The sequence below is a fragment of the Physeter macrocephalus genome, chromosome 4 (genome assembly GCF_002837175.3).
Source record: "Physeter macrocephalus isolate SW-GA chromosome 4, ASM283717v5, whole genome shotgun sequence".
NCBI lineage: Eukaryota > Metazoa > Chordata > Mammalia > Artiodactyla > Physeteridae > Physeter > Physeter macrocephalus.
The window spans coordinates 144,067,401-144,092,338 of NC_041217.1; the positions used below are offsets into that span (position 1 = coordinate 144,067,401).

General features: G+C 48.6%; 2 protein-coding genes across 3 annotated transcripts in view; both read left to right on the forward strand.

The window, feature by feature from the left end:
* The window catches only part of BEND5 (BEN domain containing 5), a 48,596-nt gene extending 24,084 nt beyond the window's left edge, over positions 1-24,512 (forward strand). The window contains exons 4-6 of one of the 2 annotated variants that reach the window (XM_024119920.3): positions 8,544-8,692; positions 14,431-14,644; positions 23,973-24,512. In XM_024119920.3, the coding sequence (XP_023975688.1) occupies positions 8,544-8,692; positions 14,431-14,644; positions 23,973-24,130 (521 nt within the window). In that variant the 3' untranslated portion in view covers positions 24,131-24,512. The remainder of the gene's footprint in view (positions 1-8,543; positions 8,693-14,430; positions 14,645-23,972) is intronic. The other variant, XM_028489410.2, reaches the window with a different exon arrangement.
* AGBL4 (AGBL carboxypeptidase 4) overlaps positions 1-24,938 on the forward strand; it is an 807,237-nt gene that overhangs the window by 573,342 nt on the left and 208,957 nt on the right. The window lies entirely within an intron of this gene.

The window sequence follows — 24,938 nt, forward strand, 5'->3', positions numbered from 1 at the left end:
GGGCCGTAGTTTCCTCATCCAAAAAGCAAGGTCAATGACAGTACCAACCTTTATGGTTCTTAAGAGAATTAAATGAGCAAATGCATGTAAAGACTTCCACCCAGGGGCTGGCACGTAGTAAGTGTTCAGTGGGTCCAACATTCATAATGTAGGATCATCTGAGGATTCGCCTGAGATAATGTGTATATGATGCTTGGCACGCCATAGGCAATCATTGTCCTACAGCAGAGCACAGATGGGGTTGTCTTGGCATATCTTAATCTTTCGTCAACCCCTCCTGTCTTCTGGAGATTGCTACTTTCTCTTGTAAGTCCTCAGAAATCATATTTGAATCATCTATTTTATAGGTACTCCTGGACTTGATTTCAAGCTCACTGGTCTGTGGCTTATTGAACTCTCCCTCTTTTCCTGGGCAGAATTGCAGTCTTCCTATCTCCAGTCCTCAGGCACTCCTTTTGACACCCTCGATTCTTCAGACATCACTGTTTATGGCCCAGTTTTCTCTTTGTCACAGCTCTCCTCCTGGGGCTTGTTCCACTCCGAGCTCTTTTCCACCTCCTCCAGCCTTCAGTTCACTCTCACCAATACATAGGAGTGCTCACAAAAGTTGGGCTTTGAGAGAGGGCTAAGAGGATGAGTGGTATCCCCGTGACCCAGGAGGCCCACAGCCTGCCACCGCCTCACTTACTGATGGAGTGGGGCCCAGACCGCTGTGCCCAGGGCCTCCTAACCACGGGTGGCAGGAAAAGGTCTAGCAGTGAGAACTGGAATTGTGTCTCTTAAAGGTATTGGCCATCTCCCACATTGAAGGACTTTCTGCACTCTTGACTGAATCAACACATTAGCCACAGTTCATCCTAGATTGTTTTAAGAGCTGATTTCAGAGTGGCAGGACAGTCCAGGACCCTCCTTCCTCTTTTTCCCTAGCGTTCATTTTTCTGGGGCAGTGGGGAGGGTGCTGAGGGACACCTCCAGGCTGGCCCCTTGTTCCTGCTCGGGGAGCAGGGACATGCAGGAGTCGCTGGGCTTCTCTTCATTGCCAGACAGGACTGTACTGCCCACTTGAAACAGGGCTTTGCCTTGCTGGTCGTGGGCTTCGGTGTGGCTGTGTGGCAGGCTTGTTTTCCGCTGGCTTTGCCATTCAGAGCAGGTGGAGGTGGGAGAGATGGGAGAGGGCTCCTTATGGACCGTGGCTGGCCCCTCTGAACACCTGCTTTGAGCCTGCCGTTAGGTGCTTTTCACACAGAAAACCACCTCAGCAGTAGATAGGATCATCAGATGAGGATGCGGGCTCAGAGAGAGGAAGTGAACGTGTCCAGATGACAGGAGCGCCTGATGGAGTTATGAGAGAGGCTGGCTTATTCAGGAACCACAGGCGGTTTCTGACTGGACTGCACAGAGAAGTAGGTAGGAGGGAGAGACAAGGCTGCAGAGGCGGGTGAGAGCACCCAGAAACTGCCCCGTGGCGCACAGGGGCTCCTCCCCACTGGTGCGGCCTGGGGTGCAGTCCCTCAACCTCGGAGTCACCCTCTTCCTCTGAACCAAGCAGATCAAATCGTTCCTGCTCGCTCTGGAAGGGCTCATGGCCTGAAGGCAAGAGCCAGCAAAGCCAAAGCCATGGATTGACTTACTTGGGAGATGTCAGCCGTGTGGTGAAACTCTGCCCCCCCCCCGTAACTCCTGCCCGCAGGTACTCACTGTGCCCGTGGCAGCCCTTCAGGCTTCTGAGGGCAGCCCTCATGCCGCCTGCCCCATTTATTCCCACCACAGCCCCTCAGTCTTGCCACCCAGCCAGTTCTGGTCCAGAACCAAAGGCCATGTCACACGCACACGGTGCATGTGTGAGGCCTTCAGTGCCTGTCTGGCAGCACGGGCCCATGCTGTTCTGCATATCCTTGCCATTTGGATGCTCCCTGGGTCCAGACAGTTGGGCGGGAAGGAAGGTGGAAGAACCATGGACGAAGAACCAGCCCAGCTTTGGCCACCAGCTGGCAGGGGGTAGGCTCAGAGCTCCTAGAGGTGAGATGAATCCTGGGGATACCCTCTCCTCCCTGCTGCCCCCCTGCACGATTGTGGATCTTCACAGACACCCTAGGAAGGTGAGAGAAGGTCAGAGATGAGCTGAGGGTCCCACAGAGTGGGCATTACGCGAGAAGCCCATGCAGTCTGAAAACTGCAGTCAGCCGAAGAGGCGTAGGAAAGAGCAAGTCTTTGGGAGTCTAGCAACCCTGAATTTTTTGACTTTCAGCAAGTTACTTTACCTCTCTGAGCCTCTACAAAGATAATAAGATAGGTTTTGCAAGACTGCCATGAGGATTAACCTGTTTCATTCAACACGTGTTTAATGAGTGTTCGTTGTGGGCCAGGGACGTCGTGCTGGGTGCTGGGGATATAGCCGTGACCAGGACGGTAGCTGTCCTCAGAGTTTCCATCCTAACCAGGAAGATGGTAAACAAATAATAATCTTGACACTGGGATGTCAAGATTAAAAGGTTTAAATGATAGGTATTTCAATGTAAGGTACTAACAAAGAAGATGTTCAGCGGGTGTTGGTCACCTTTCCTTTTCAGGGAGAAGCAAATATGTCCCTTGAAATGGGCATCGACAGTTCCTCACAGTGGGGAAAATACCTTGACCCCCCACGACTGGGGATTTGGGCCGCCTCCTGCCACCCCTGTTTTCCTGAGCTTCTACCCCATGGAGAGGGGGCTCTCTAGGTCCATTCCAGCTCTGCTCTGCGGTTCTGACTCCCCGAGGGACCAGCCTCACTGTGAGGGCATCCACATGAGCTGCAGGCGTTTTGTCCAATCCAGTACCTCAGGCTAGAACGGCCTCTCCTGCCTTTGCCCAGCAAAGCCTGCCCCAGCCTTCACGCACAAAGGGCCCTCAGAAAATGGGGAGGGTTGGGGGAAGGACCCGAGGAGCTGTTGCTGAAGGTGATGCCATCCGCCTGCCTGACCAGCCCTCCACCTTCCCTAGACCTTATCACACATCAGGCTCCAGTCGGAGCTCCCCTCTTCCCTGAAGGCTTCCACGATCCCAGAGCCAGCGGTGATCTCTCCCTCCCCAAACCTGTGCAGAACATCATGCTGCCCACTTCCTGGTCGGTCACTGAGCCTCCATTGTGTGCCGCTTGCCTTCACCATATGAAGATAACTACCCCACCCCAGCCCTCCCAACCCGTTCCAGGCCCCAGCACAGAAGCTGGTGACCGTCCTGCTGAAGGCTTCCTAGTCTCCTCCAGGTGTAGCACCCTGTCCTTTGCTTCTGTTCCCAAGTCTTTATCCTTACCCTTTTCGGAATGGTAATGATCTGTTGCCTGTCTCTTTCCACTACTGGACTGCACATCACTCAACGCCACCTAACCCAGGGCTGGCACTTAGTAGGTGCCTAGTAGATTCTCACTGAAGGAATGAGACCACATTTGTCCCAGCCCTCGCTGGAAGCACAACAGGGCTAAGAAACAGATGCGTAGCTATGGCAGCAGATGAGAGCGGCCGATGCCTTTTGAGAGGGGATGCTGGGGCCCACAGAGTGGGATCCACCTGCTGCTGTCTCTTTCCAAGGCCTTTGTGTACTACCTCCTTCATTGCTACTAGCTGTTGCCATGCTCAGGTCCTTTTCAACAAGTGTAATCATCTTTTTTTTTTGCCAAACCCAGTGTGCCTCTGTGCTACAGTAGGGGTGTGCTTTAAGTATTTTGACTTGATTCATTTTGCATTTAGGAAGAAACTAGAATTATACCTATAGCAGAGAAACTTCCTGTTTACTTGCAGAAATGAATGGAAGGCTTTAATACTTTTTCAGAAAAAAATCTAATATTATTAGCCTTTTTTGTTTCAGCCGAAATCAGAAATGGCGTTTAGTGCCCAAACATATATTTTGAAGATGGAGGTGATTTTTAAGCCTCCTGGAAGTAACGTAAGCATTAACTTTTTAGACAGGTTTTCAGGAAGAATAGCATTAGTCCAGTTGAAGGTAGACAAGCACAGAGAATGGTATAATTTCATTTATTTGTTGTGCCAGCAAACGTTTACCAAGCCCCTTACTGTGTGCCACGATTCCCATTTCATGGGAGAGGCCTCTGGGGCTTAAAAAAGTAAAGGAAATAATAGAACCAGGATTTACACCAGGTTTTCTAGCAATAAACCCAGTATTTGTCCATCAACTCACAGCTATTTGTATGCTGTGTAATAAGAGTTTTACGTGTTACATTCTCAAGTCGTCCAGGATTGGGACGTGCTGTATTTGTCTCTGGGTCCCCAGTGCCTCTTCCAGGGCTCCATCTTGGTCTGCACTCAGGGATTGTGTGATGAATGGGCTCATGAATGACTGAATAAAAAGACAAGCACTATCTTTTATACTCTTTCAAAAGCTTTCTTTACCCAGCTGAGAGGTTTCTCTCCATGGAAGGTATATTTTCTCCAAAATAATCCTGAAGTGGATCAAAAGGCTTTTTTTTTTTGATCCCTACTCTTCCCACAAGTGAAAAAAGTTCCTTTGTTACTTAAAATATCTGCACCAGATCGTGCAATGCCGTCTCTTAGCGCAAGTGCTTATTATTGTGGCTAATTTGGTCACGTATGTTTGAAGAGAACAATGCCTCAGAAATTTTTAAAAGCAAAACAGCAATCTGAAGCGTTTGTTGTAATGAGATGTAAATTGCCAACATCATAGTGGAGCCTACTAAAATTTGCAATGAAGTGTTTTTTCTCCTTTTTAAATTAAAAGCACTAGAGGCCCTCCCTCCTCTCCCCAAAGAAACCACATGCTTTTTATTCCTTTTCTCTCTGATTCTGTAATACTGAACACCCTGCTTTACTGATTGATTCATTCCTTCATGCATCTGCCATTTTCTGAGCCTGTGTCAGAGCCTCTGTTCTATGCCTGCCTCAGTGCCAGTCTCTCCAGAGGCATTATCAGGTGGCTATTGGCAAGTCCCCATTTTGCAGGTAGGAAAGCTGAGGCTCAGAGAGGTGGGGTGGCGTGTCTCAGGTCACGCAACTTGGATCCACACCCAGGTCTCCTGACACACCCCTTCCAAGATGAGGCTTTGGTTGGTCTCTCCTCCTTGCTGAGGCACCAGGTACCTTCTGTATACAATGCCAGAGGAGGCAGTCGAGGAGAGCGGTGCAGAGGGGTGGGATAGGGAGGGGGGGAGGGAGACGCGAGAGGGAGGGGATATGGGGGTATACGTATACGTATAGCTGATTCACTTTGTTATACAGCAGATACTAATACACCCTTGTAAAGCAATTATACTCCAATAAAGTTGTTAAAAAAAAAAAAAATCCCTGGCAGCCACCAGGTATTTTAAACAGTGCTGATCAGGTACGTTAGGAAATAGTGTTCCTAGAGAGCCAGAAGATCGCAGTACGATAGCCTCAGTATTTGACAAAACTCCATTGGTCCCTGAGGAGACCAGCACAGGGGAGCATAGCGTGCGTGTGCTGTGGAGCGCAGGCACCTGCTCTGGGCTGGGCCTGTGCTAGGCACTTGCGGCAAAAGAAGACCAGTAGCGCCCTGGCTCCCAGGGACTAGCAGTGACTAACCGAGCACCCAATATGACCCTCGTGTGGGGGAGGGGCAGTGGGGGAGAGCCGCTGTTTACTGAGCACCTGCTTCGTGCCAGAGTCTGGATTAATCATTGCCTATGTAACTCGTTTAATCTTCAGTCTGGCCACGTCTCTGTTGTCATCCCTCCTTTCAGGTGAGGCAGCAGAGTCAGAAGGGTTAAGTAATTACTGATGTGTAAAATTGCCTGTCGAGGATTGAATTGGAACCAGGCATTGTGTGGTGCCATGGTGTCTGACATAAAAAGATGCAGTCTCTGCCTGCCCTCAGGCCTCACGGTGGTCTAGTGAGGGGCAGGCATAGAAACAAATGAGTGCATCTCATTATCATCGGGGGAGGGGAGCGTCCAAAGGACCTAGTTAGGCCACTTTGGAACGGAGTCTAGGAAGAGGGGACCAGCGGAGAGTGGAGCCAGAGAGGTGACCTTTTGCTCTCAGCCCTGTCTCCTTCTGGTGTCCCTCACGTGTCCCCCTGTAGCCATCCGAACTGTCCGTTCCCTTGGCTAGATGTCTCCAATTTCTATCTTACAGCCCTAGCTTCTACTTTCACGGCTGCAAGCAGGTTTCAGCTTCCCTCCCACCCACCCCGACCACTGCCCCCAAGCACCTCCACTCAGCAGCAGGGCTTTATGTCAGAATCTCTGCTCCAGCCCACTGAAGTCTCTTTCTTGCCCACAACTTTCTCTCCCCTCTCATGTTACGAAGAATTTACTGAGAGAGCCTGCAACATGCCAGGCATAGCCCTAGGTGCCAGGATTGCAAAGAGAGTAAAACTTTGCCCTTGAAGAGCTTAACAGTTTGATGTGGACAGCGGATTGGTCGATGATTGCAAGTACAACTTGCTGGAAGTATTTACAGTTTAGAGACCCCCTACTTGGTAGTGATCAGAGCAAGGCCTCACGAAGGAGACGTCTAAGCTCTGTTCTGCAGTCTGACCAGGGGCTTGGCAGGCAGAGTTGAGTTGGCGTTCAAGGCCAAAACAATAGCACGTCCAAAGGCTCAGAGGCTTGGGACGACACAGCATCTGGGGGACGTGAGCAGTGTCGGGAGAGCAGGAATTGAGCGCCAGAGGTAGAGAGGAGGCTGGTTATTCTGGGCCTTCAGGAGGCTATCTATGGTATGCAACTTAATTTTGAGGGTAATGGGAGCCTAAGCCAGGAAGGACCTGGTCATGAGTAGATCTCTTTAGCAGCCATTGTGGAGATGGATGGGAGAGAACTAGACAAAGTCAGAGCTGAGTTGAATTCGATCTCTTCTCCAATACCTTCCTCTCATAGAAGGAAAAGGAGGCTCCAGAGGAGGGAGGCTATCTTGCCAAAGATTACCTGTGCTCCAGTGGCTGCATGGACCGCCCCCTCTCAGCCCATTCCTTTTTCATGTTTGCTGAATGTCAGAGCAGGAAGAGACCCCAGATGCCAACTTGGCCAGGCCCTTTTGGGGAAGCTGAAGTAATTACTTCTTCCCTGATCTAAGAAAAGATCAGATGCTCCACTTGAGTTTGCTTATATCTCAGAAATGCAACCAAGATCTCACACAGAGAGAAGATAAAGTTTGGCATCTGCTTCTGAAACTTTGGAATTATTCATTCATTCTTGTCATTCTTTTATTCATTTAACAAACATTCAGAGAGCACCTCCTCATTCTAGGTGCTGGGGACAAAGAAGAATAAGCCTTAGGCCCAGCTCTTGAGTAGGTCACGCAGAATTGGGAGATGGTCTCCCAAGATGAGCCCTCCTTTTCTGTCAACGCTGTGCTGCTCTCCAGCCATGCTGCATTCAGCTTTGTGTGTTCAAACTTAAGTATTGGAGACTGCAGAGATCTGTCTTGCAGATGGCAGCGGCCAGCAACTCAGGAGTGATATTCTTGTTCTGGGAAGCCCTGTCATGAGGAATTTTTGTAACAAAATCACCAATACCTTCCCGACCACCAGCCAAAGCAAGGGCGTGGCAACTGAACATAGAATTGCAGCCACATTGTTGGTGAGGGCTTTAGTACACAAAGAGCTCTGTCCCAGGTGGCCCACATGGTAGGGATAAGGGAAGGTTGGACCCTGAAACCCACTGGTTACTTAAGTTATATGCACAGCCCTGGGGACCGCCTTTGGCAGTAACTGAACTTCTGCTCCCATTAAACCCTGACATATTTGCATAGGGAGAGTTTCCAGGATGCTAAACTCTCCGTTGGCCTTTGGAGTTGCTCTCCTGCAAAAGCTAATCTAGTCATTTGGCCTTATTTACTCATTTTCATCCTGTTTCTCTGGCCTTTGGTAATCAAAGACACAATAGGCGATTTGAAAAATAGTCCATCATTTTTAAAAGCTAATGGAGAAGAAAATATCCCCCTTAGAAACGATCACCATTTATCTAGCTGCCTTTACAGTTTAAACCGTGCATAATTTGTGTTCATTGCATTAAAATAAAAATCAAGGTAGCTGCTGGTTCAGGCAATCAGGGGCTTAATCTGTATTGTATTTTAATTTCTTGGTTGAAATGCTCCTGCCTAGATACTAGGTCTTGGGAGGGGGAGGCCTTTGCATTTCTCCCCCTGCTTTCCTATCTTCTGCTGTGGCCTACTTCACATAGGCTGCAGAGATGGGGTTTTGGCAAATACACAATTTGCATACTGGAGTCATTGCTGCCCAGTCTCCACCCCAGTCTTAACAGGACCTCTTTCCTCTGCAGGAAGTCGAGTCCCCTGTGTTTTCATTCAGACAGTGACACCCTAGAAGACTGCTTCTCATTCATGCTTAATTAGCTTCTCGTCCATTCTTGTCTTCCAGTTTTCCACCTTTTCCCCTGTGACATTCATACCTCATGTTATTTTCAAGCTTGGGTTTAAGTGTAGTCCAATGGACAAAAATAAGCCAACATATTTTTTGTGTGCCACTATGTGCTGATAGATGCCTAGTTAAAATATTTGCCTTTTCTTTTCCTTGGAGTTCTAGACAGATCTCTTTTCTTAACTGCCTAGGTCCCGCCATTGACTTGGAAAAAGTAAAGTCAGAATGTCTCGAGCCCGAACCGGAGTTACGGAGCACTTTCAGTGAGGAAGCAAATACGTCGTCCTATTACCCCGCTCCTGCACCTGTCATGGACAAGTATATCCTAGACAATGGCAAGGTAGTGTTTCAAGCTCACTATCCGTTCCCTGCAAGTGGTGGTTAGTCAGTGTGAAGATGGAGAGTATGGTGGGAGCTTCCCGAGACACAGCTTGACCAGTTGGCCTCCTGGCCTAGCCCTGAGTGACTGCTTCCAGAATCCATGTGTTATAACTAGTGGAGCTTTACTAGGACTTTTTCTTTTTCTCCTCCTTTTCCTTTTTTTCTTTTTTTTTTTTTTTTTTTTTTTGGTAAATATTGGGCCAAAGCAACTGTAAAACTAAACTGATATTTAAAAATAGCTTATTAGTGAGAATGTATGTTAAAATGATAATTCAATGAAACCAGATGCATAAAATGTATAAGGTGATCTAGAAATATCTGATTTACAGATATAGATACGACTCAATATTTATCCATTCACCGTTTACAAAGTACCTATGTGTTCTAAACCCCGCCCTAAATGGCAGGGATACATGGGACTTCCCTGGCGGTCCAGTGGTTAAGACTTCACCTTCCAGTGGGTGCGGGTTCAATCCCTGGTTGGGGAGCTGAGATCCCACATGCCTCGTGGCCAAAGAACCAAAACGTAAAACAGAAGCAATATTGTAACAAATTCAGTAAAGACTTTGAAAATGGTCCACATCAAAAAAAAAAAAAAAAAAAAAGTCTTAAATAAATAAATAAAATGCCAGGGATACAGAGGTGAATGGGACATGCCCCTTACCCCTAAGCTGCTTTCAAGCTGTACATTCAGCATGGTTAGCCCACAGTCCTAGGACCACATATAACTCCTCAGAATTTTTTATAAGACTCTTGAAAAAATGTTATGAAAGAAAACTTAAGCAATATTAGTAGTTATATTAGTACAGGGGTGAAAAGTAATGGAATAGCCTTCGGAAGTCTTAAAGTCACATGATGATATAGTTAGCAGGGCAGGGAGAAGACTTCTAATATTCTTCCAACATCCAAATGAATTCGTCTTGGAGGAAATATATTGGATCCCTTTGTCTAGGCACTGGTCAGATGCAGTTTTACTGTAATATTCTCTGCTACCATGGCATACATTACAGACATCACCTCTCCTTCTCCCCAGAGACTCATCGGTGTCAGTCTGTTTTTCTTGCCATCTGCTTCGAAAGGTCTCTGTTTATCCAGTATTGTTCCCCAGGGGGTTGATGAGAAAGAAAAGGTTGTTTTATTTGGGTTTGTCCAGATATATCCCTGCAGCTGGCCAGGCTGAGCCAAAGCAAATAGCCAAAGCTAAGGAAATGAAACTTGTTAGTCTTTCGGGCTCTCTTGGATATGCTGCCCTCATCTCCATGGAGCACTTCCTCCCCTCCAGAGGGCCAAACCATAGGCCCATTCTGCCTTGCCTTGCTGCAGCCAGCAAGATTTAAGAGTCTGCTTTGCAGCTGAGAGGTGGCATGACAGAGTGGAAGTAGGTGCCTGGAGCCTGAGTTTAAGCTTAGCTCTATCTTTGTCCTACCTGTGTGACTCTGAGTGGGGTTTCCCTTCTCTGGGCCTCAGCGTCTCTGTGCCAGGTGGGATCAGACTGATGCTCTCCATAGTCATTAACAATGACTCGAACTGTGTGTCTAAGTTTGGTGAACCTTTCCCAACTGAAGATAAAGAAAAGACTCTTCTGTCTTTGTTGACTTCTTTTTAGTCATGATCACGTTGTGGAATGACTACAGACTTTTTCTTAAAGTAGCTTCTAAGAGGAATCTGTTTCTCTCTTGCTTTGAAGACCGACGGACAGTTTCTGAGCATTATGAGGGTCTCTTTTGCAAAGGATAATTTTTCCTCTAGGAAAATGGGTCTCTCAAAGGTCATTTAATTTTTTCACTCTCGAGTTGCACAACAAATCTTTAAAGGGCCAAATTTCCTTTTTCATCTATTATTGCCAACACTTTGCTATAAAACCAACCTGGCTTCTGTTTGCAGCTAATTTGCAATCAAGAGAAATACATTAAGGGAGAGGAAGGAAGCAGACTTACTGGAAATGGATGGCAGCTTCCTTGAACAGCAGTCCCCACATCCCAGAAGCAGCCATCATTGTCCTTGGCTCTGCAGTCATTTCTGACCCTTCCTTCTTTCTGCCTTAATCTCTGTACTGCCTAGAGCATGGGAATGGGATCCATTTCCTAGCAGGAAACTGGTTTTGTCCTACAAAACATTTCACAAAGACATTTTTTTGATCAAGTCCCATCCTACCAGATGCCATACTTTTAATAACCTCCTTTGAAAGCATAAGGCTAACATTTTGGTCAAATGGGGCTTTATGTGAATAGGGCTTGCCGTGAAAGCTACTTTCTGATTTTGCTAAAGCGCATTGCTTTTCTTTGTCTTAAGATATTTTATTTCAAAAACTCGTTGAATCATAAAGCTGCAAAGACCATTAAAGTTTCAATAGTCTAATTTATACATGGGATAGATGGGGAAATACATCCAGAGAAGGGGCTCGTCTATAGTTATACAACAGATCAGAGGCAGGCAGGCAGGAACTAGAAGCCGGATCACCTGGCTTCCAGGTCAGTGCTCTTTCCAGTCTACTCTGCATCCCTGAAAATGGGGCATTGCTCCAGTTGACCCTGAGCTTTGTTGACCTCAGGAGCCCTTGTCCCAAATGCCCCAGCATATACCTGTGATTGGTCTTACCCAGGGCCACTTCTTTCTGTGCTGTAAAATTGGCCTCGTATTCGAATGCATGTCAGAAAATATTTTCTTCTCCAAGGAACAGCGGCTCATCAGAATTGAAAGCCGGTGACACTAAGACATATTAAATATGCGCCTCTGTTTCCTTCTGCCTTGTGTTCAGACTAGTCCTGATCACTTTGTAGGAAGCAAAGGAGGCAAAGCCTCGACCTCTCCCCACAGAGACGTGGGGCTGAATCAGGTGGTGAAGCCTCTCAGTAGGGCTAGAAATTCAGAAGGGATAGAGCTTAGCCCTGGAGAAGTGAAGTAGTCTCCCCCTGCATTGGGGACTGGGGCTTGAAAGATTAGCAGGCTTAAGAAGGCCTAGGGAAGGCATTCATCCCTGGGTCGGGGAGAGGCATGAGCAGAGGTGTGGATGGGGGAAAGAAGGCAAAGGAAGTAACAGTTTCTGGTTGTGTGCTGTCCTCCTGACGTTTGACTCATGTTATCTCACTGAATCCTCAGAACAGCTCTGTGAATTAGGTGGTGATCTGCCTCTGGTACAGCTGAGAAAAGTAAGGTTCAGAGAGGTAAAGTGACTAGCCTAAGACACCCAGCTTGTAGGTGGAAGGGCCAGGATTCACACAGGGCTGGAGACTCCAGAGCCCATCCTCTTTCTGTTACCTACCACGCACTGGAAGTAGGAGGAAATGAGGGAGTTTGGGGGCATCATTGAGTGATGGACATAGTACGATTAGCAGGTTTGAGTGGAAACAGGATGCTAGAGGACCTTTAACGCCGCCTGAGGAGGTTGGATTTGAGGTGACAGGAAGCAGGGAGCCATTCAAGATTCCAGAGGGTTAACATAAAAACACAGAGTTGAAAGACTGCGGAAGTCATCTAGTCAAAGAAGGAAAGCTATGTTTTAGGGAATTAATCTGGCAGTGTTTACAGCGTGGGTTGGAGCGGGCAGGGACTGGAGGCAGGAAGGCCAGCCCGTGGCTTTTCTCCAGGTTTCCCTGACTGCAGTGTGAACTGCAGTGGGTGCTGGCCAAGGCAGTGGCCGGGCAGGTACAGAGGAAGACTCAAGAGGAAAGCCCTCTGAATACTGATCTGCTTTGTTTCCACCCCCATTAGCACCACCGTGACACTGGTGGCAGCGGGAAGGCCGGGAGAGCATGGGCTGTAGGGTCATAAGATTTGATTCCAGAATGTACTGATAGTATGTCTTAGGAAAACTAATGAGCCCTTCTGAATCTCTGTTCCTGTCTGTAAAGTAGGAATAATTATTTCTACCGATTTCCATCTCTTAAGGTCATTATGAGGATTAACTAAATTGAGAGTACAATACCTAGTTCACTATAGGTACTCAAAAAATATTAGTGTCCCCTGTCTCTTTTAGAACATTGGCTAAGATAACTGCCATCGCTCTTTTAAGAACAGTAAATTAAAAGGTTGTAGGAAAGCAAGGCTCGGGTTAGAAAAGAGCAGAGATCTTTGGAAAACTGAAGCTGTCCTCCATCTCCAAGGCTTTCTGATTCTGCATTTAACGTAACTCACATCCCTTGTTTACCCCTATCTCAGGAAGCTTGCGTGGGTAGCCCCAGAGAGTCATGCAGGGAGGTGACTTGGGGTCCAGCAGGGACCAGCAGGGAACTTGTCCCCAGTATGCCTGATCTGGCACACAGACTGCCCACCTGCGGTTCGGACTGCAGAGAAAAGGCCAGACTTGACCTTGGGTCTGTGTTGCCCAGCCAGCCCCAGGCAGCACATCTCACTCCAGGGTTACTTATCTTCCTGAGTCGTATGAACAGATTTATAGCACCAAAGTTTGCAGCACAGGAAGGCCAGGTGGATCTGGTTATCTGATATCGTGCCTGCAGAGGTCTGAATGATCTTGTGAGCTAAAGGAAGTGAAGTTAGATATGGCAGGTAGATTGGTTACTTGCTGGCATTCGTGGGTGGGCTGTGTTAGTGTCGCTGGCTGACCTGTCTGCCCATCTGTGCGTGCCCACCTTGCTTTCCGAGCCAACCTTCGGTAGAAGGATCTCCAAACATCTCTGAACTATGGGTCCTGCTGGTCTGCCGTCAGTCTGGGTGTGCGTGCCGTCTCTCAGACCAGACTCTCCTGAGATGCCTCCCGACTATGTGAGGTCGATGACCTACAGTCTTTCTGAAGACAGGGACCTTGGCAGGGACTTTCCATTCCCCTCAGAAAGTTTAACTCATCAGTGGCTTCCTCTCCTCCATCCCCACAGAGGCCATTTCCACCCTCCGTAGACTCAGCAGAAACACAACATAAATAGCAATGTCAAAGTCAAAACTTAATTTTTTTAATGATTAATGTTAGCAAATGGTCTTCAAGTTGTTAAAAGAGCCAGAAAGGAAAAAAAAAAAAAATCTCAAACCTCATTGCTAGATCATTCTGGGAGTTTTGCACTTAATGACTCTGCACTGAAACTTTCTGAGTGCTTCCCTTATAAAGAGCATAAGATTGTGTTTTGTTCTGTGTGCCGTCAGATCAGACCAGAGACACAGGGGTTGTGCTTAATTTGTTAAAATCATAGGTGTTCTCAGCCAGAAGGAATTTAGCTGAGATCCAACTCTCCCAGTTCAGTTCATGGGAAACTGAAGCCAGAGACAGAAAGGACTTGCACAGACACACTCCGTTAGTGGCAGAGCCTGGACGTTTCCCTCCTCGCTCCACCTGCTGTGGTTGTCACACCTAGGAATTACCTAGGAAGCTTTAAACCATCCTGACAGCGAGGCCCCACCCAGATGAAATAAATCCACTCTGCAAGTTCAGAGTTGAGTGACTTTCAGCAAGCAGCTGTACCTTTCTCTCAACCTGGTTTTGCCACCTGAAATGAAAATAGTGTCCCAACACCTTCCTTCCAGGGTTGCTGTGAAGATTTTGAGACAGTGGATATAAAAGCAGTAGAATAAGGCCTGGCACGTTACAGGTACTCGGTAAATGATCATTTCCCTTAAAGAAAGTTAATTAGTATTTATGGAACAGATCCCTTGCAGTTGTGCAGCAGTGTCTTTTAAGGACAAGAAAAGTTTCCAGCTACCATCCTGCCCGACTGAACAGGTGCCTGCTTGTGTTCTTGCCCCTTTCAGGTCCACCTGGGAAGCGGGATTTGGGTTGATGAGGAGAAATGGCACCAGCTGCAGGTGACCCAAGGCGATTCCAAGTACACAAAGAACTTGGCAGTCATGATCTGGGGCACAGATGTTCTGAAGAACAGAAGCGTCACAGGAGTTGCCACAAAAAAAAAGAAAGATGCAGTCCCTAAGCCGCCCCTCTCGCCTCACAAACTAAGCATCGTCAGAGGTGGGTCCCGCACTGGAAACGCAGTGGCTGAGGCAGCGCCCTTTACTCCGCCAGGAATGCGTCGGGCACATTTCAGTTCAACAGACACCGACTGAAGCTTCTCCGTGCCAGGCCCCGGGCTGGGCACGGGGACACAGGAGCAGATGTGGGCCTGGTCCCAGAAGAGCTCACATTTACAATGAGCTGTGGACACAAGTACAGTTCAGGGAGCTAGCATGCAAGAGGGACAGAGGGGGCTTCTCAGGAGGGGAGGAAACCCCTAGCCAGAAACTCAGGGAAAGGGCTCCTGGGAGGGTGGGGGGGGTCACTGGATTGGGCCTTGAAGGATCCATCAGACGTGGAGACGCAGATGTGTAAAGAGATGTGCTCCGGAGGCAGAAGCATCTGGAACAAAGGCGTCGGGTTGGGAAAGGAGTGCTGCTGTGTAGAGAGCCTGAAGGTGGAGGCTAGGGGACCAGGTCTGTGGGGTCCTGGCATCATGCCTGGAGCACTTAGTGAGGTGAAGACCAGCCAAGGGTCACTGGATTCAGCTTCTTTTCTGGGGTTTGGGAGGGGTTGGAGGGAAGGCAGAGAGACAGGGAGTCGTTTGTAAAGATAGGGCGCTGGCCTCTGGACTCTGATTTTCCTTCCCTCCTGCCTTCCTTTCTTTCTCCTCCCCTCTCTTCCCTCTTCCTTCTTTTTTCCTCTATCTCTCCCACCCAGTCTCCATCCATTCACAAAGCCCCTATTCTTTGCCAGGCTTTCTACTGGGTATGGAGGACACAAAGGGGGATAAGACACAGTGTCCATCTGCAAGGTTCTCACAGTCACATGGGGAGGAAGAACACGAGAACAGCTAGTTACGGTACAGATAATACAAAGTATGGAGACAGGCAGGAAAGTACATGGGAGCAGAGAGGATATAGTAATTGCTAATTATTCTGAGCGATTACTACGTTTCGGGTTCTGTTTTATTTTATGATTCTGTGTTAAAAATTCTTTTACATATATTAACTCATTTAATCTTCATAACACATAACACTCCTTCTGTTGGCTGCCAATATTATCCCTGTTTTAGTTGCAGAAACTGGACACAGAGATGTGAAGTAACTTACCCAGATCGCACAGCTTTAGGGGTAGAGCCAGGAGTCCGAGCCAGGAGGGCTGGCTTCAGAAGCTGTGCTCCTAACCACTAGTCTCTTAAGTGTCCAACTGCCATGTTTTGATGAAGAAAGTAAGACTCAGTCAGCATGTACATTTTGAACAGGCCGTGTGCCAAGTTCTGGGGCAGACAGCAAGTATGTCCATGAACAAATCAGATAATTTCAGGTACTGATGAAAGGCCATGAAGCCTCATCGAGCGATACAGTAGCTGTGTTGGCTGGGGTGGGTGGAGAAGACCTGCCTGAAGCGGTGCATTCAAGCTGGGAACTGGATGTAGAGGTCAGCCCTGTGCAGGTCTGAGGGGTGGTGAAGCAGGCAGAATAAAGAGCGGGTTCAAAGGCCTGCATGCTCAAGGGGTGAAGCAGCCCCGGGGCGCTGCAGAGTCATGAGTGAGGGGATACTGAGATCAGGCCGGTGGGCGAGAGACGGTCTTTTAGGGCCGTGAAGGCCACAGTAATCGGCTTGGATTTACCCTGCTTGCAGGAGAAAGGTAATGGAGGTCTTCAGTGGAAGTGACCAAATGGGAGGTCAGTTAGGAGGCTGATGCAGTGGTCTCGGGGAGGGATGATGGTGCCATGGACTACGGTTAGAGCAGTGGAAACAGAGAAAAATGGCCAGATTTAGGGTGTATTTTGGAGGTCGAGGTGTAAGGACACAGAGAGATTAGGTGACCAGCTAGAAGTCACAGCTACAGGGTTTCAGAGCCTGGATTTAAACCCACCCCCACTGACTCTGGTCTGGGGCTTGTTCCGTAGCACAGCTGCTCCCGTTGCTGGCCGATTCGTGATTACCTGACTTAGGCAGACACTTATTTTTAGACAAGCGGAGGTAACCTTTAGTCTGCCCACTGTCTGAAAAGGTGGAGCCTAATTTGGGAGGTCGCCCTGAGAAAGCGTCCTTCCTGGGGACACAGCCCTGCCTACCTGAGAGGTGGCTGACCTCTAATTCTGTTACACTTGTTGGGCTGTGACTCAGCAGGTCCCAGGTGCCTTCCAGTGACCGGCTGCCCTACCGCTGTCACACCGTGGTATAAAATCATCTGCTGTGCGTCTGCCTCAGGCACTGGTCCGACTGTGTCGGACTCACCTCCACGTCCTCCTTGCCACTCGCACAGGTCCTGGCACACAGTGGGAGCTCAGTCACCGAGGGCTGAACAAGTGCCGCACGGAGACCTGCAAGCTGATCCCCTGACTGACTCTTCACACTGTTTCTTGTGAACTGCTTTCCTTCCATGTCGCAGTGTCTTCAGCTGAACGCTCACCTCTTAAGACAGTTAAGAGGGCTGCTTGGATTGTAGCTTGGAATAGTTACGTTTGAGGTGTGAGAAGAAGTTTCCATTCTTTGTTGACAAGTGAGCTGCCCCCATGGAGCCGACATGACCTCGTGATGGTCACATCATTGACGCTCACGATTGTTCAGTGCTTTGCAGCTTTCAGGCCCCCTCCTGTCTGCTCCCAGTGCAGGGTGATGGAGAGTAGAAATTGGAACCAGGTATCGAAAGCCTGGGGTTGAGGCCCAACTCTGCTTTGCTTTAACTTTGAGCTCACCCTGGTTCTATTATGTTTATTTTTGTTTCCCCAGGCCCGGCGCAGTGCCAGTACCAGGTAGATGCTTGGTGTGTCCATGTGTAAAGGCAGGATTCACAGTCCTTGTCCTGGCTGCCCAGTGGACCTGTAGACATTCGTATGTTCTTTGGACCCCATTCAGATGATGTCATTTGCAGCTAATCTGGTCCCCAATACTAAGGAACAATCTAGAAGAAAATACCTCAGCTGTGTGGCTTGGGGCTATTACAGGCTCACTGTCTTCAGGCCCGTAGGCCAGGCCCTCCAAGTTTCCCTCACTGATCCACTCCTCCATTTTCTAAGCCCTTTTTAAACCTTCTCTACTCTTCCTGAACACGATAGTCCACACCTCTCTCTTTTTCAAAAGATGACCATGTCTCTTCCTTCACGGAGAAAAGGAAAAGAAATCCCACAGCTTCGAACCACCATATCTACAAACTTCCCTGGATCCCCCAGTTCTTCTGCCTCATGTTTCTTTCCTTCTCTTATTTGGGACTGGCCGTTCTCTCCAACTGGATCACAGCCCACCTGCCTTCTTCCTAAGTACCTTGTTCCTCCCGCTCAACTGGGTCCTTCCCAGCACCATTTAAATATACTTTGATCACTCATTTCTTACAGAAGCAAACAAAACACTCCCTAGACGTCACTTCCATCACCCAGCTGCTGCCATGGCTCTCTGTTCCTTTTCACATCCAGGGTTCCTGAAAGAGTTGTCTGCATTCACTGCCCATGTGCACCGGGAACGCCCCTGCCATCTGGCATCGGCTCCCAGCCCTCTACTTACTCTGTCCTTGCCAGGCTTCCCCGTGGCTCCTCTTCTTGCTCCTCCGGGGCATGGCTCTACCTCTTCCCCAGCCGTTTGACCTGATCCCTCCTCCTCTACCGAGAAACCCTCCTGCGTGCTCAGGTCTCCTCCTGCCGGTGGCTTCTCAGCCCCCCTGGTGGGCTCCCCCCCGCCCCCCGCCCCCGCCGCTGCTGTCCTCTCCTCTGTCTCCAGCCCGCTTCTCTCTCACTCTACAAAGCTGCCCTCCGCTGCGCTCACTCCCCACTGTCCCCATTGCCCTCGGCGTGCTCACGGCGGCCCGGGTTGAAATCCACACCCCTCATCTTGGCTGCTGCCTGGTGATCTGGCCTCTGGTGACTCCCCCGGCCTCATCTCACACCACACTTCCTGTTGCCACTGCGCTCTAACCGCTGAGGCCCTCTCCTGGCCCCTTCCTGTCCCCACTGCCAGCAGTGCCCTTCCTCTGGTCTGCACATCCTGCCTCCTTGTTGTTCAGAGAGGCCTCCCCCGGCTGCGCGGGCTGATGAAGTAGCCTTTCCATCGCTCTCTATCACATCACCCTCCCTAAGGTCCCTGCAGAGCATTTCTTATTTACTTGTTTATTAGCTTGATGATTGTCTTTTTCCCCACCTCCATTAGAACGTCAGCTTTATGAGCATCTTGCTCAGGGCCAGCATATAGTCAGTGTTCAATAAATATTTCTTGAATCAGTGACTGATTCCCAAATCTATATTTGACCTCAGTTCCCCCTTCCACGTTCCTGATCCATACATCAGGTGCCCGCTGGCCATCTCCTCCTGGATGTCCACGTGACACTGGCACATCTGCACCACTCACTGCTCTCCTTTTCCTTCTCCCCAAAGCCTTCTGCCCCTCTGGGTCCCCTGTCTTGATAAATGACACCACCTGCCAGGGACCCAGAGAGGCCTCATTCCTGACTCTTCCACGTGCCTGCTCTCCATCTGTTCTGCCCCCAATACCTTGTAAACCGTCCTCTCCATACCCGTCGCACCTCACGTAGCCCAGGCCACATCACTTCCCTGCCTTACTCCAGCAGCTGCCAGACTCCTCTCTCCATTTGTAACCAGAGTGATCTTTCAGAAACCCAGTATGATCCTGTTACCACCACCCCGTCACAGCCAGTCCCTGGTGCCCATTATTAAAGGGCAAGCTTCTGAACGTGTCGTAAAAGCGCCTTCATAATCTGGCCCCTGGCTCTAGCTCCAGCTTATTTTTCAGCAATATTCCCCTTGTTCACTAAATTCTTACCATAATGAACTGCTGTATTCCAACAAGCCTTGTCCCCGCTCACGTTAGGGAATTTGTAAATGCTATTCCTGGCACCTGGAACATAGATCAGACTGCCCACCCGACACGCGTGCTGCTCTGCCTGGCTAGCTGCTACCACCCAGGTGTGCTTAGGGGAACCGTCCTTCAGGAAGCCTTCCCTGACCTCTCAGGGTGGGGGGATCCTTCTGTTGTATGTCCCAGAGCACCCCGTGGCTACCTCTGTTCTCTTCTTTCTGTATCTTTGCCTCCCAGGTGCCGGGTCAAGCAACCCTTTAGAGCCCATAACTACTTGCCATGCCGGTGAGTGAGAAGGAAATCGACTTGGCCAAGGTCATACAGCAGGTTAGATCAGAGCTGAGCTGAACTGGGCTTTCAGGCTTCCCATTGTCTCCAGGGCTTTCTTGTCTTACCAAAATACAGTGTTGATTTGTTTTTTCTTTACTACAGCCAGGCAGGTTTGAAGCCTGTCTCCCATCGCACCATACACTCCCCATTTTTAGGCTAATTATTTGAGCTCTTCCAGATTGCGTCTGACTGGTTCTTCCCATGCAAGCTGTCTGCTGGATTGAGATTGTTTGTATTTATTTTGTATGATTTTACCACATTTACTCGCATTTGCCAGATCAAAATGACAAAAGCCTTGGTGCTCACAGGGTTGGTGAGGATTGTCTCCTCTCTATGGTTTTAAAGTCACTCCTTACCGTGTAGCAGAGGGATGTGGTGAACGCTGACACTGCTTTAGAAAGATGAAAGCAGGAGGGCTGGAGGAGACTCTCGCTTTAATGACAAGCTCCAGAATGACAGTTAAACCTTATTAAGGTCAAATGACCTTTTGCAGAATGTCTGAGTTTTCAAATGAGCCACAGTGTTGAGTTCTGGTTAATTTTTATAACTTTTTTTAATAGGACCCATTAGCGCTGTTATAAACCTTGTTAATTAAGCAATAATCTCAAATGCTCCCTTGCAGAGGGAGACATTCCTGGCAGCTGCAGGTGATTAATATCTGGAGTCTAACGAAAGCCTTTTAATCAACCTCAGGGGCCGTTCAGTGCTCTTACCCTCAGGAAACGAGAATGATTGGGATTCTGTGGGCGCCTCTGAAAACCTTCCTCCATCTGTACCTTTCTCTTCCTGCCTTCTCTCCAGCTCACGCCGGGGCCTCTCAGGGCCATCACACCCACTCCCCTGCCCCCTTCTCTCTCCTTTACCTCTTTACCCACCCTATTACCTTTCAGAGAACTAGAGACCTAGAGCTGGAAGAATCTTCTTAGATGATTGGATTTGACATCCTGCTTTCAGACAGTAAGACTGAGACCCAGAGAGGTTCCCACTCGAGGTGGCACAGCAACTAGGGTTCGAGCCAGATTCGAACCTCTGAACTTGGAAACAGTCCTCTGCACAGGGTGTCTTCCTCATTTGGTTGAGCTTCCAGCAACGTCACCGCGAGTGTCGGCTTCCCCCTGGCCCTGGGCTGGGGAGGGAACCCCGTGTTCGGGTCTGTAGGTGAGACAGCATGGTCACAGTTCTATGAGACTGTGGTCAGGGCTTTGATAGAGGAAAACCCAGGCGAGTATGGAAGCACTGAGGGTATAGGCGGAATGGGGTCTCCCGACTCCAAGCAGGTTGGATCTGGAAGAATGGGTGGGGTTTAGGCGGGTGAAGGATGAGACATGAGACCCGGGGAGTCGGTAATCCGGGAGGAGATGAGCAAAGACTGATTTGTGGGATAGCCTGGAGTGGGTCGGGAAATGCAGGTGGAGTCAGCAGAGGTAAGACCTTCTCATCTCATTCCCCGTGGAAAGGCCAACACGAGACAAAGTGCAGATTAGGCAGGTTGGAAGCAGCCAGGAAGTAGTGAAGGTCAACTAAAAGCTTTCAAAGGCTTCCCTGCCAACCCTGATCCGCAGGGAGGAGATGGCGCCCCAAAGAAAGAAGGCATATAGCACATGCACCTGCAGCCTGGACGGCAACAGGAGGCAGGCTGGCCACGTGCCCCGGCAGGGCTCAGAGCGGAGGCCGCAGGGGATCGTGTCTGTACTCAGCTCCTCTCTCCAGGCCTCAGCCACGTCCCGTGTGAGCGGAGGGTTAGCACAAGTTAGTCCCCATGATCCCGCCTAGTGCTGATGTTCTGCATCGCTAACAGGATTGCCTGCGGTGCGCTGGCCTGGTAGACAAGACTTTGTTTATCCTGCATGGCAACTCCTCAAGACCGGGTTGTCACTCCTGTTTTATAGGGGGGGAGGCTCAGGTTCAACAGAGTTAAAAATCTTGCCCACGATTACATTACCCCAGTGGTACATTCCCCACCCATACCCCTCCCGAGTCCCCTTATGTCCAGAATTAGTATGTCCCCTCAGGTTTCCCAAGAAAAACATTCATTCGTTTATTCATTCATTCAACATACACTTACTTAATCTTGCCCCTGTGACAGGCACTGTGCTAGGCCCTGGGAAAGAGCAGTGGCATATACATAAAATGACTGTAATCACCTCATACAGGTGTAGTGCTCCTTACCCTTTGAAGAAGGCTTGCAAAGTGTTTGTTTCACATCCCTCATGGCAGCCTTAAAAAAGATCATGTGTGGTTTGTTATCCTCGTTTATGAGGTGAGGAATCTAGGGCAATGACTCGCCTCAGGTCCGCATGCTAGGAAGTAGGCCAAAATCCAGCTTCAGTCAGGTCCCGTCTGAGGCTCACTCCTTGCTTCATCACAGCAAATGGCAGAGTCCGTAAAAGTGGCCATCCTCAGCCTCATTAGAAATCACCTCCGTGAGGTACCACTTCACACCCGCCAGGTTGTCAGAACCTTCATAATCTGACATGGAGTGCTGTTGGAGATATGGGGCAGGCAGTCCTTGCACACACTGCTGTTAGGGGTGCCAGGCGGCACAACCATGGTGGAAAACAGTTTCCCAGGTATCACCTAGTAAAGTGTAGTATGCACACACCCTAACACTGGGCAGTTCCAGCCTAGGCCCATACTGAGCATTTCCTGCATGTTTGCCCCAAGAGACACGGCTCAGGGTGCCTGTAACTGCAGAACACGGGAAACCATCCAAGTATCCATGGACAATAAAGTGGGTCAGCCGATTGTGGACTAGTCAGACAGTAGAACTCTACTCATCAGTGAAAGTGAATGACCTGCAGCTGTACATACACTTCAGCATGGGTGACTCTCAAAACTGGAATGTTGGATGAAAAAAAAAGTCAGATGGATATACAGAGTATGGATACACTTGTAAAAAGTTAAAAATGGGAAAAGTAGCAACATGTTATTTAAGGATGTATGCATATGTGTTAACAGGAAAAGAAAAGCAAAAATTGAGGAGAGTGGTTACCTCTGGTGAGGACAGGGAGAGGATGGCATTGGGGAAGGGCATTTAGGGGCTTCAGAGGGACCAGTAATGGTGTCCTGTTAAGCAGGGGAGTGGACACATGGGTGTTGTATCATTATCATTATTATTTTTTTCATATACAACTTTTTATTTATTTATTTTTAACACCTTTATTGGAGTATAATTGCTTTACAATGGTGTGTTAGTTTCTGCTTTTCAACAAAGTGAATCAGTTATACATATACATATGTTCCCATATCTCTTCCCTCTTGCATCTCCCTCCCTCCCACCCTCCCTATCCCACCCCTCTAGGTGGTCACAAAGCACCGATCACAAAGCACAGAGGTGATCTCCCTGTGCTATGCGGCAGCTTCCCACTAGCTATCTAATTTACATTTGGTAGTGCATATATGTCCCTGCCACTCTCTCACTTCGTCACAGCTTACCCTTCCCCCTCCCCATGTCCTCAAGTCCATGCTCTAGTAGGTCTGTGTTTTATTCCTGTCCTACCACTAATCTCTTCATGACATTTTTTTTTCTTAGATTCCATATATATGTGTTAGCATACGGTATTTGTTTTTCTCCTTCTGACTTACTTCACTCTGTATGACAGACTCCAGGTCTATCCACCTCATTACAAATAACTCAGTTTCATTTCTTTTTATGGCTGAGTAATATTCCATTGTATATATGTGCCACATCTTCTTTATCCATTCATCTGTTGATGGACACTTAGGTTGCTTCCATGTCCTGGCTATTGTAAATAGAGCTGCAATGAACATTGGGGTACATGACTCTTTGAATTACGGTTTTGTTTTTTTTTGTTGCGGTATGCGGGCCCCTCACTGCTGTGGCCTCTCCCGTTGCGGAGCACAGGCTCCGGACGCGCAGGCTCAGCGGCCATGGCTCACGGGCCCAGCCGCTCCGCGGCATGTGGGATCTTCCCCGTCCCGGGGCACGAACCCGTGTCCCCTGCATCGGCAGGTGGACTCTTAACCACTGCGCCACCAGGGAAGCCCTATCATTATTTTTAAAGTATAAATTTAGTGTATATCTACTCTGTGTTGAAAAATTTAAAGTACAGCCATGCCGGATATGTGAGTTGGTACTTTGGAAGTATGTCAGGAGGCACATTTTCCTTTCTCCCTCTTAAAGGTATGGACTCGAATGTACCATTAATCCTTGGCCTTCTTGTTTCTTTTCCCTGTCTAGAGTGTTTGTACGACAGAATAGCACAAGAAACTGTGGATGAAACTGAAATTGCACAGAGACTCTCCAAAGTCAACAAGTACATCTGTGAAAAAATCATGGATATCAATAAATCCTGTAAAAATGAAGAACGAAGGGAAGCAAAATATAATTTGCAATAAACTTTGGATTTTTCATAAAGCCTTCTCGTTTTCCTTGTGTGGCGTGTGATTTGCGGGCGATGGTGTTGTCCAGATCAGACCCCACCATGCATGGTGGTGTGTGGGCGGGGAGCCAGTAGGGTTCTGAGGTCAGCGCCTTGTTCTGAACTTGGACTTCCCACTCCAAAGAAGGCAGATGGATTTGCTGAGACTCAGGCAGCAGCCTGGCGCCAGTGTTGTTCTGGGGATGGTGAAAGCGCTGTCTTTTCGGAGGGGGATAAAGTGTCTCTGAGGTGCCTATCACTTGGCGAAGAATTTGAGCTGATATTTTTACCATTCAAGGACTTCTATCTTTGTTCCTTTATTTTGTTCTATAATAAAGCTTCATTAATTCGTTGCTGTAGACAATCATTAGCCTCGTTTATTTAAGGATGGATATGAAGTGTACAGTGGAGGTGACCAGTGTCCTTTGAGGGGCGGAACATACAGGCTGAAGGAGAGAAAATTCATAAGGGATGTGGTTACTGTCTACAGATCTGAAGGGCTGTCTCGAAGCAGATTACTTTCTCTTACATCAAAGGACAGATCTAGGACCTGTCGCTCAAGGTGATCTGAGATTCAGCTTTCCTGATAATTTGAGTCAATCTTTGTAAAGGAGTGTCAGGGGGTGGTAATGTTAGATTTGGTTCAGGGTTACCTTCAGAAAGTCAGGGGTAACGTCACCTGGTGTCGGTTCGTTCATCCTATCTTGTATCTCACATGATCTTTCAAGTTGCGTAATTTTTATCTCGTTCAGTAGCTGCATCTCTAAAGTGCCTGGTGCCCAATC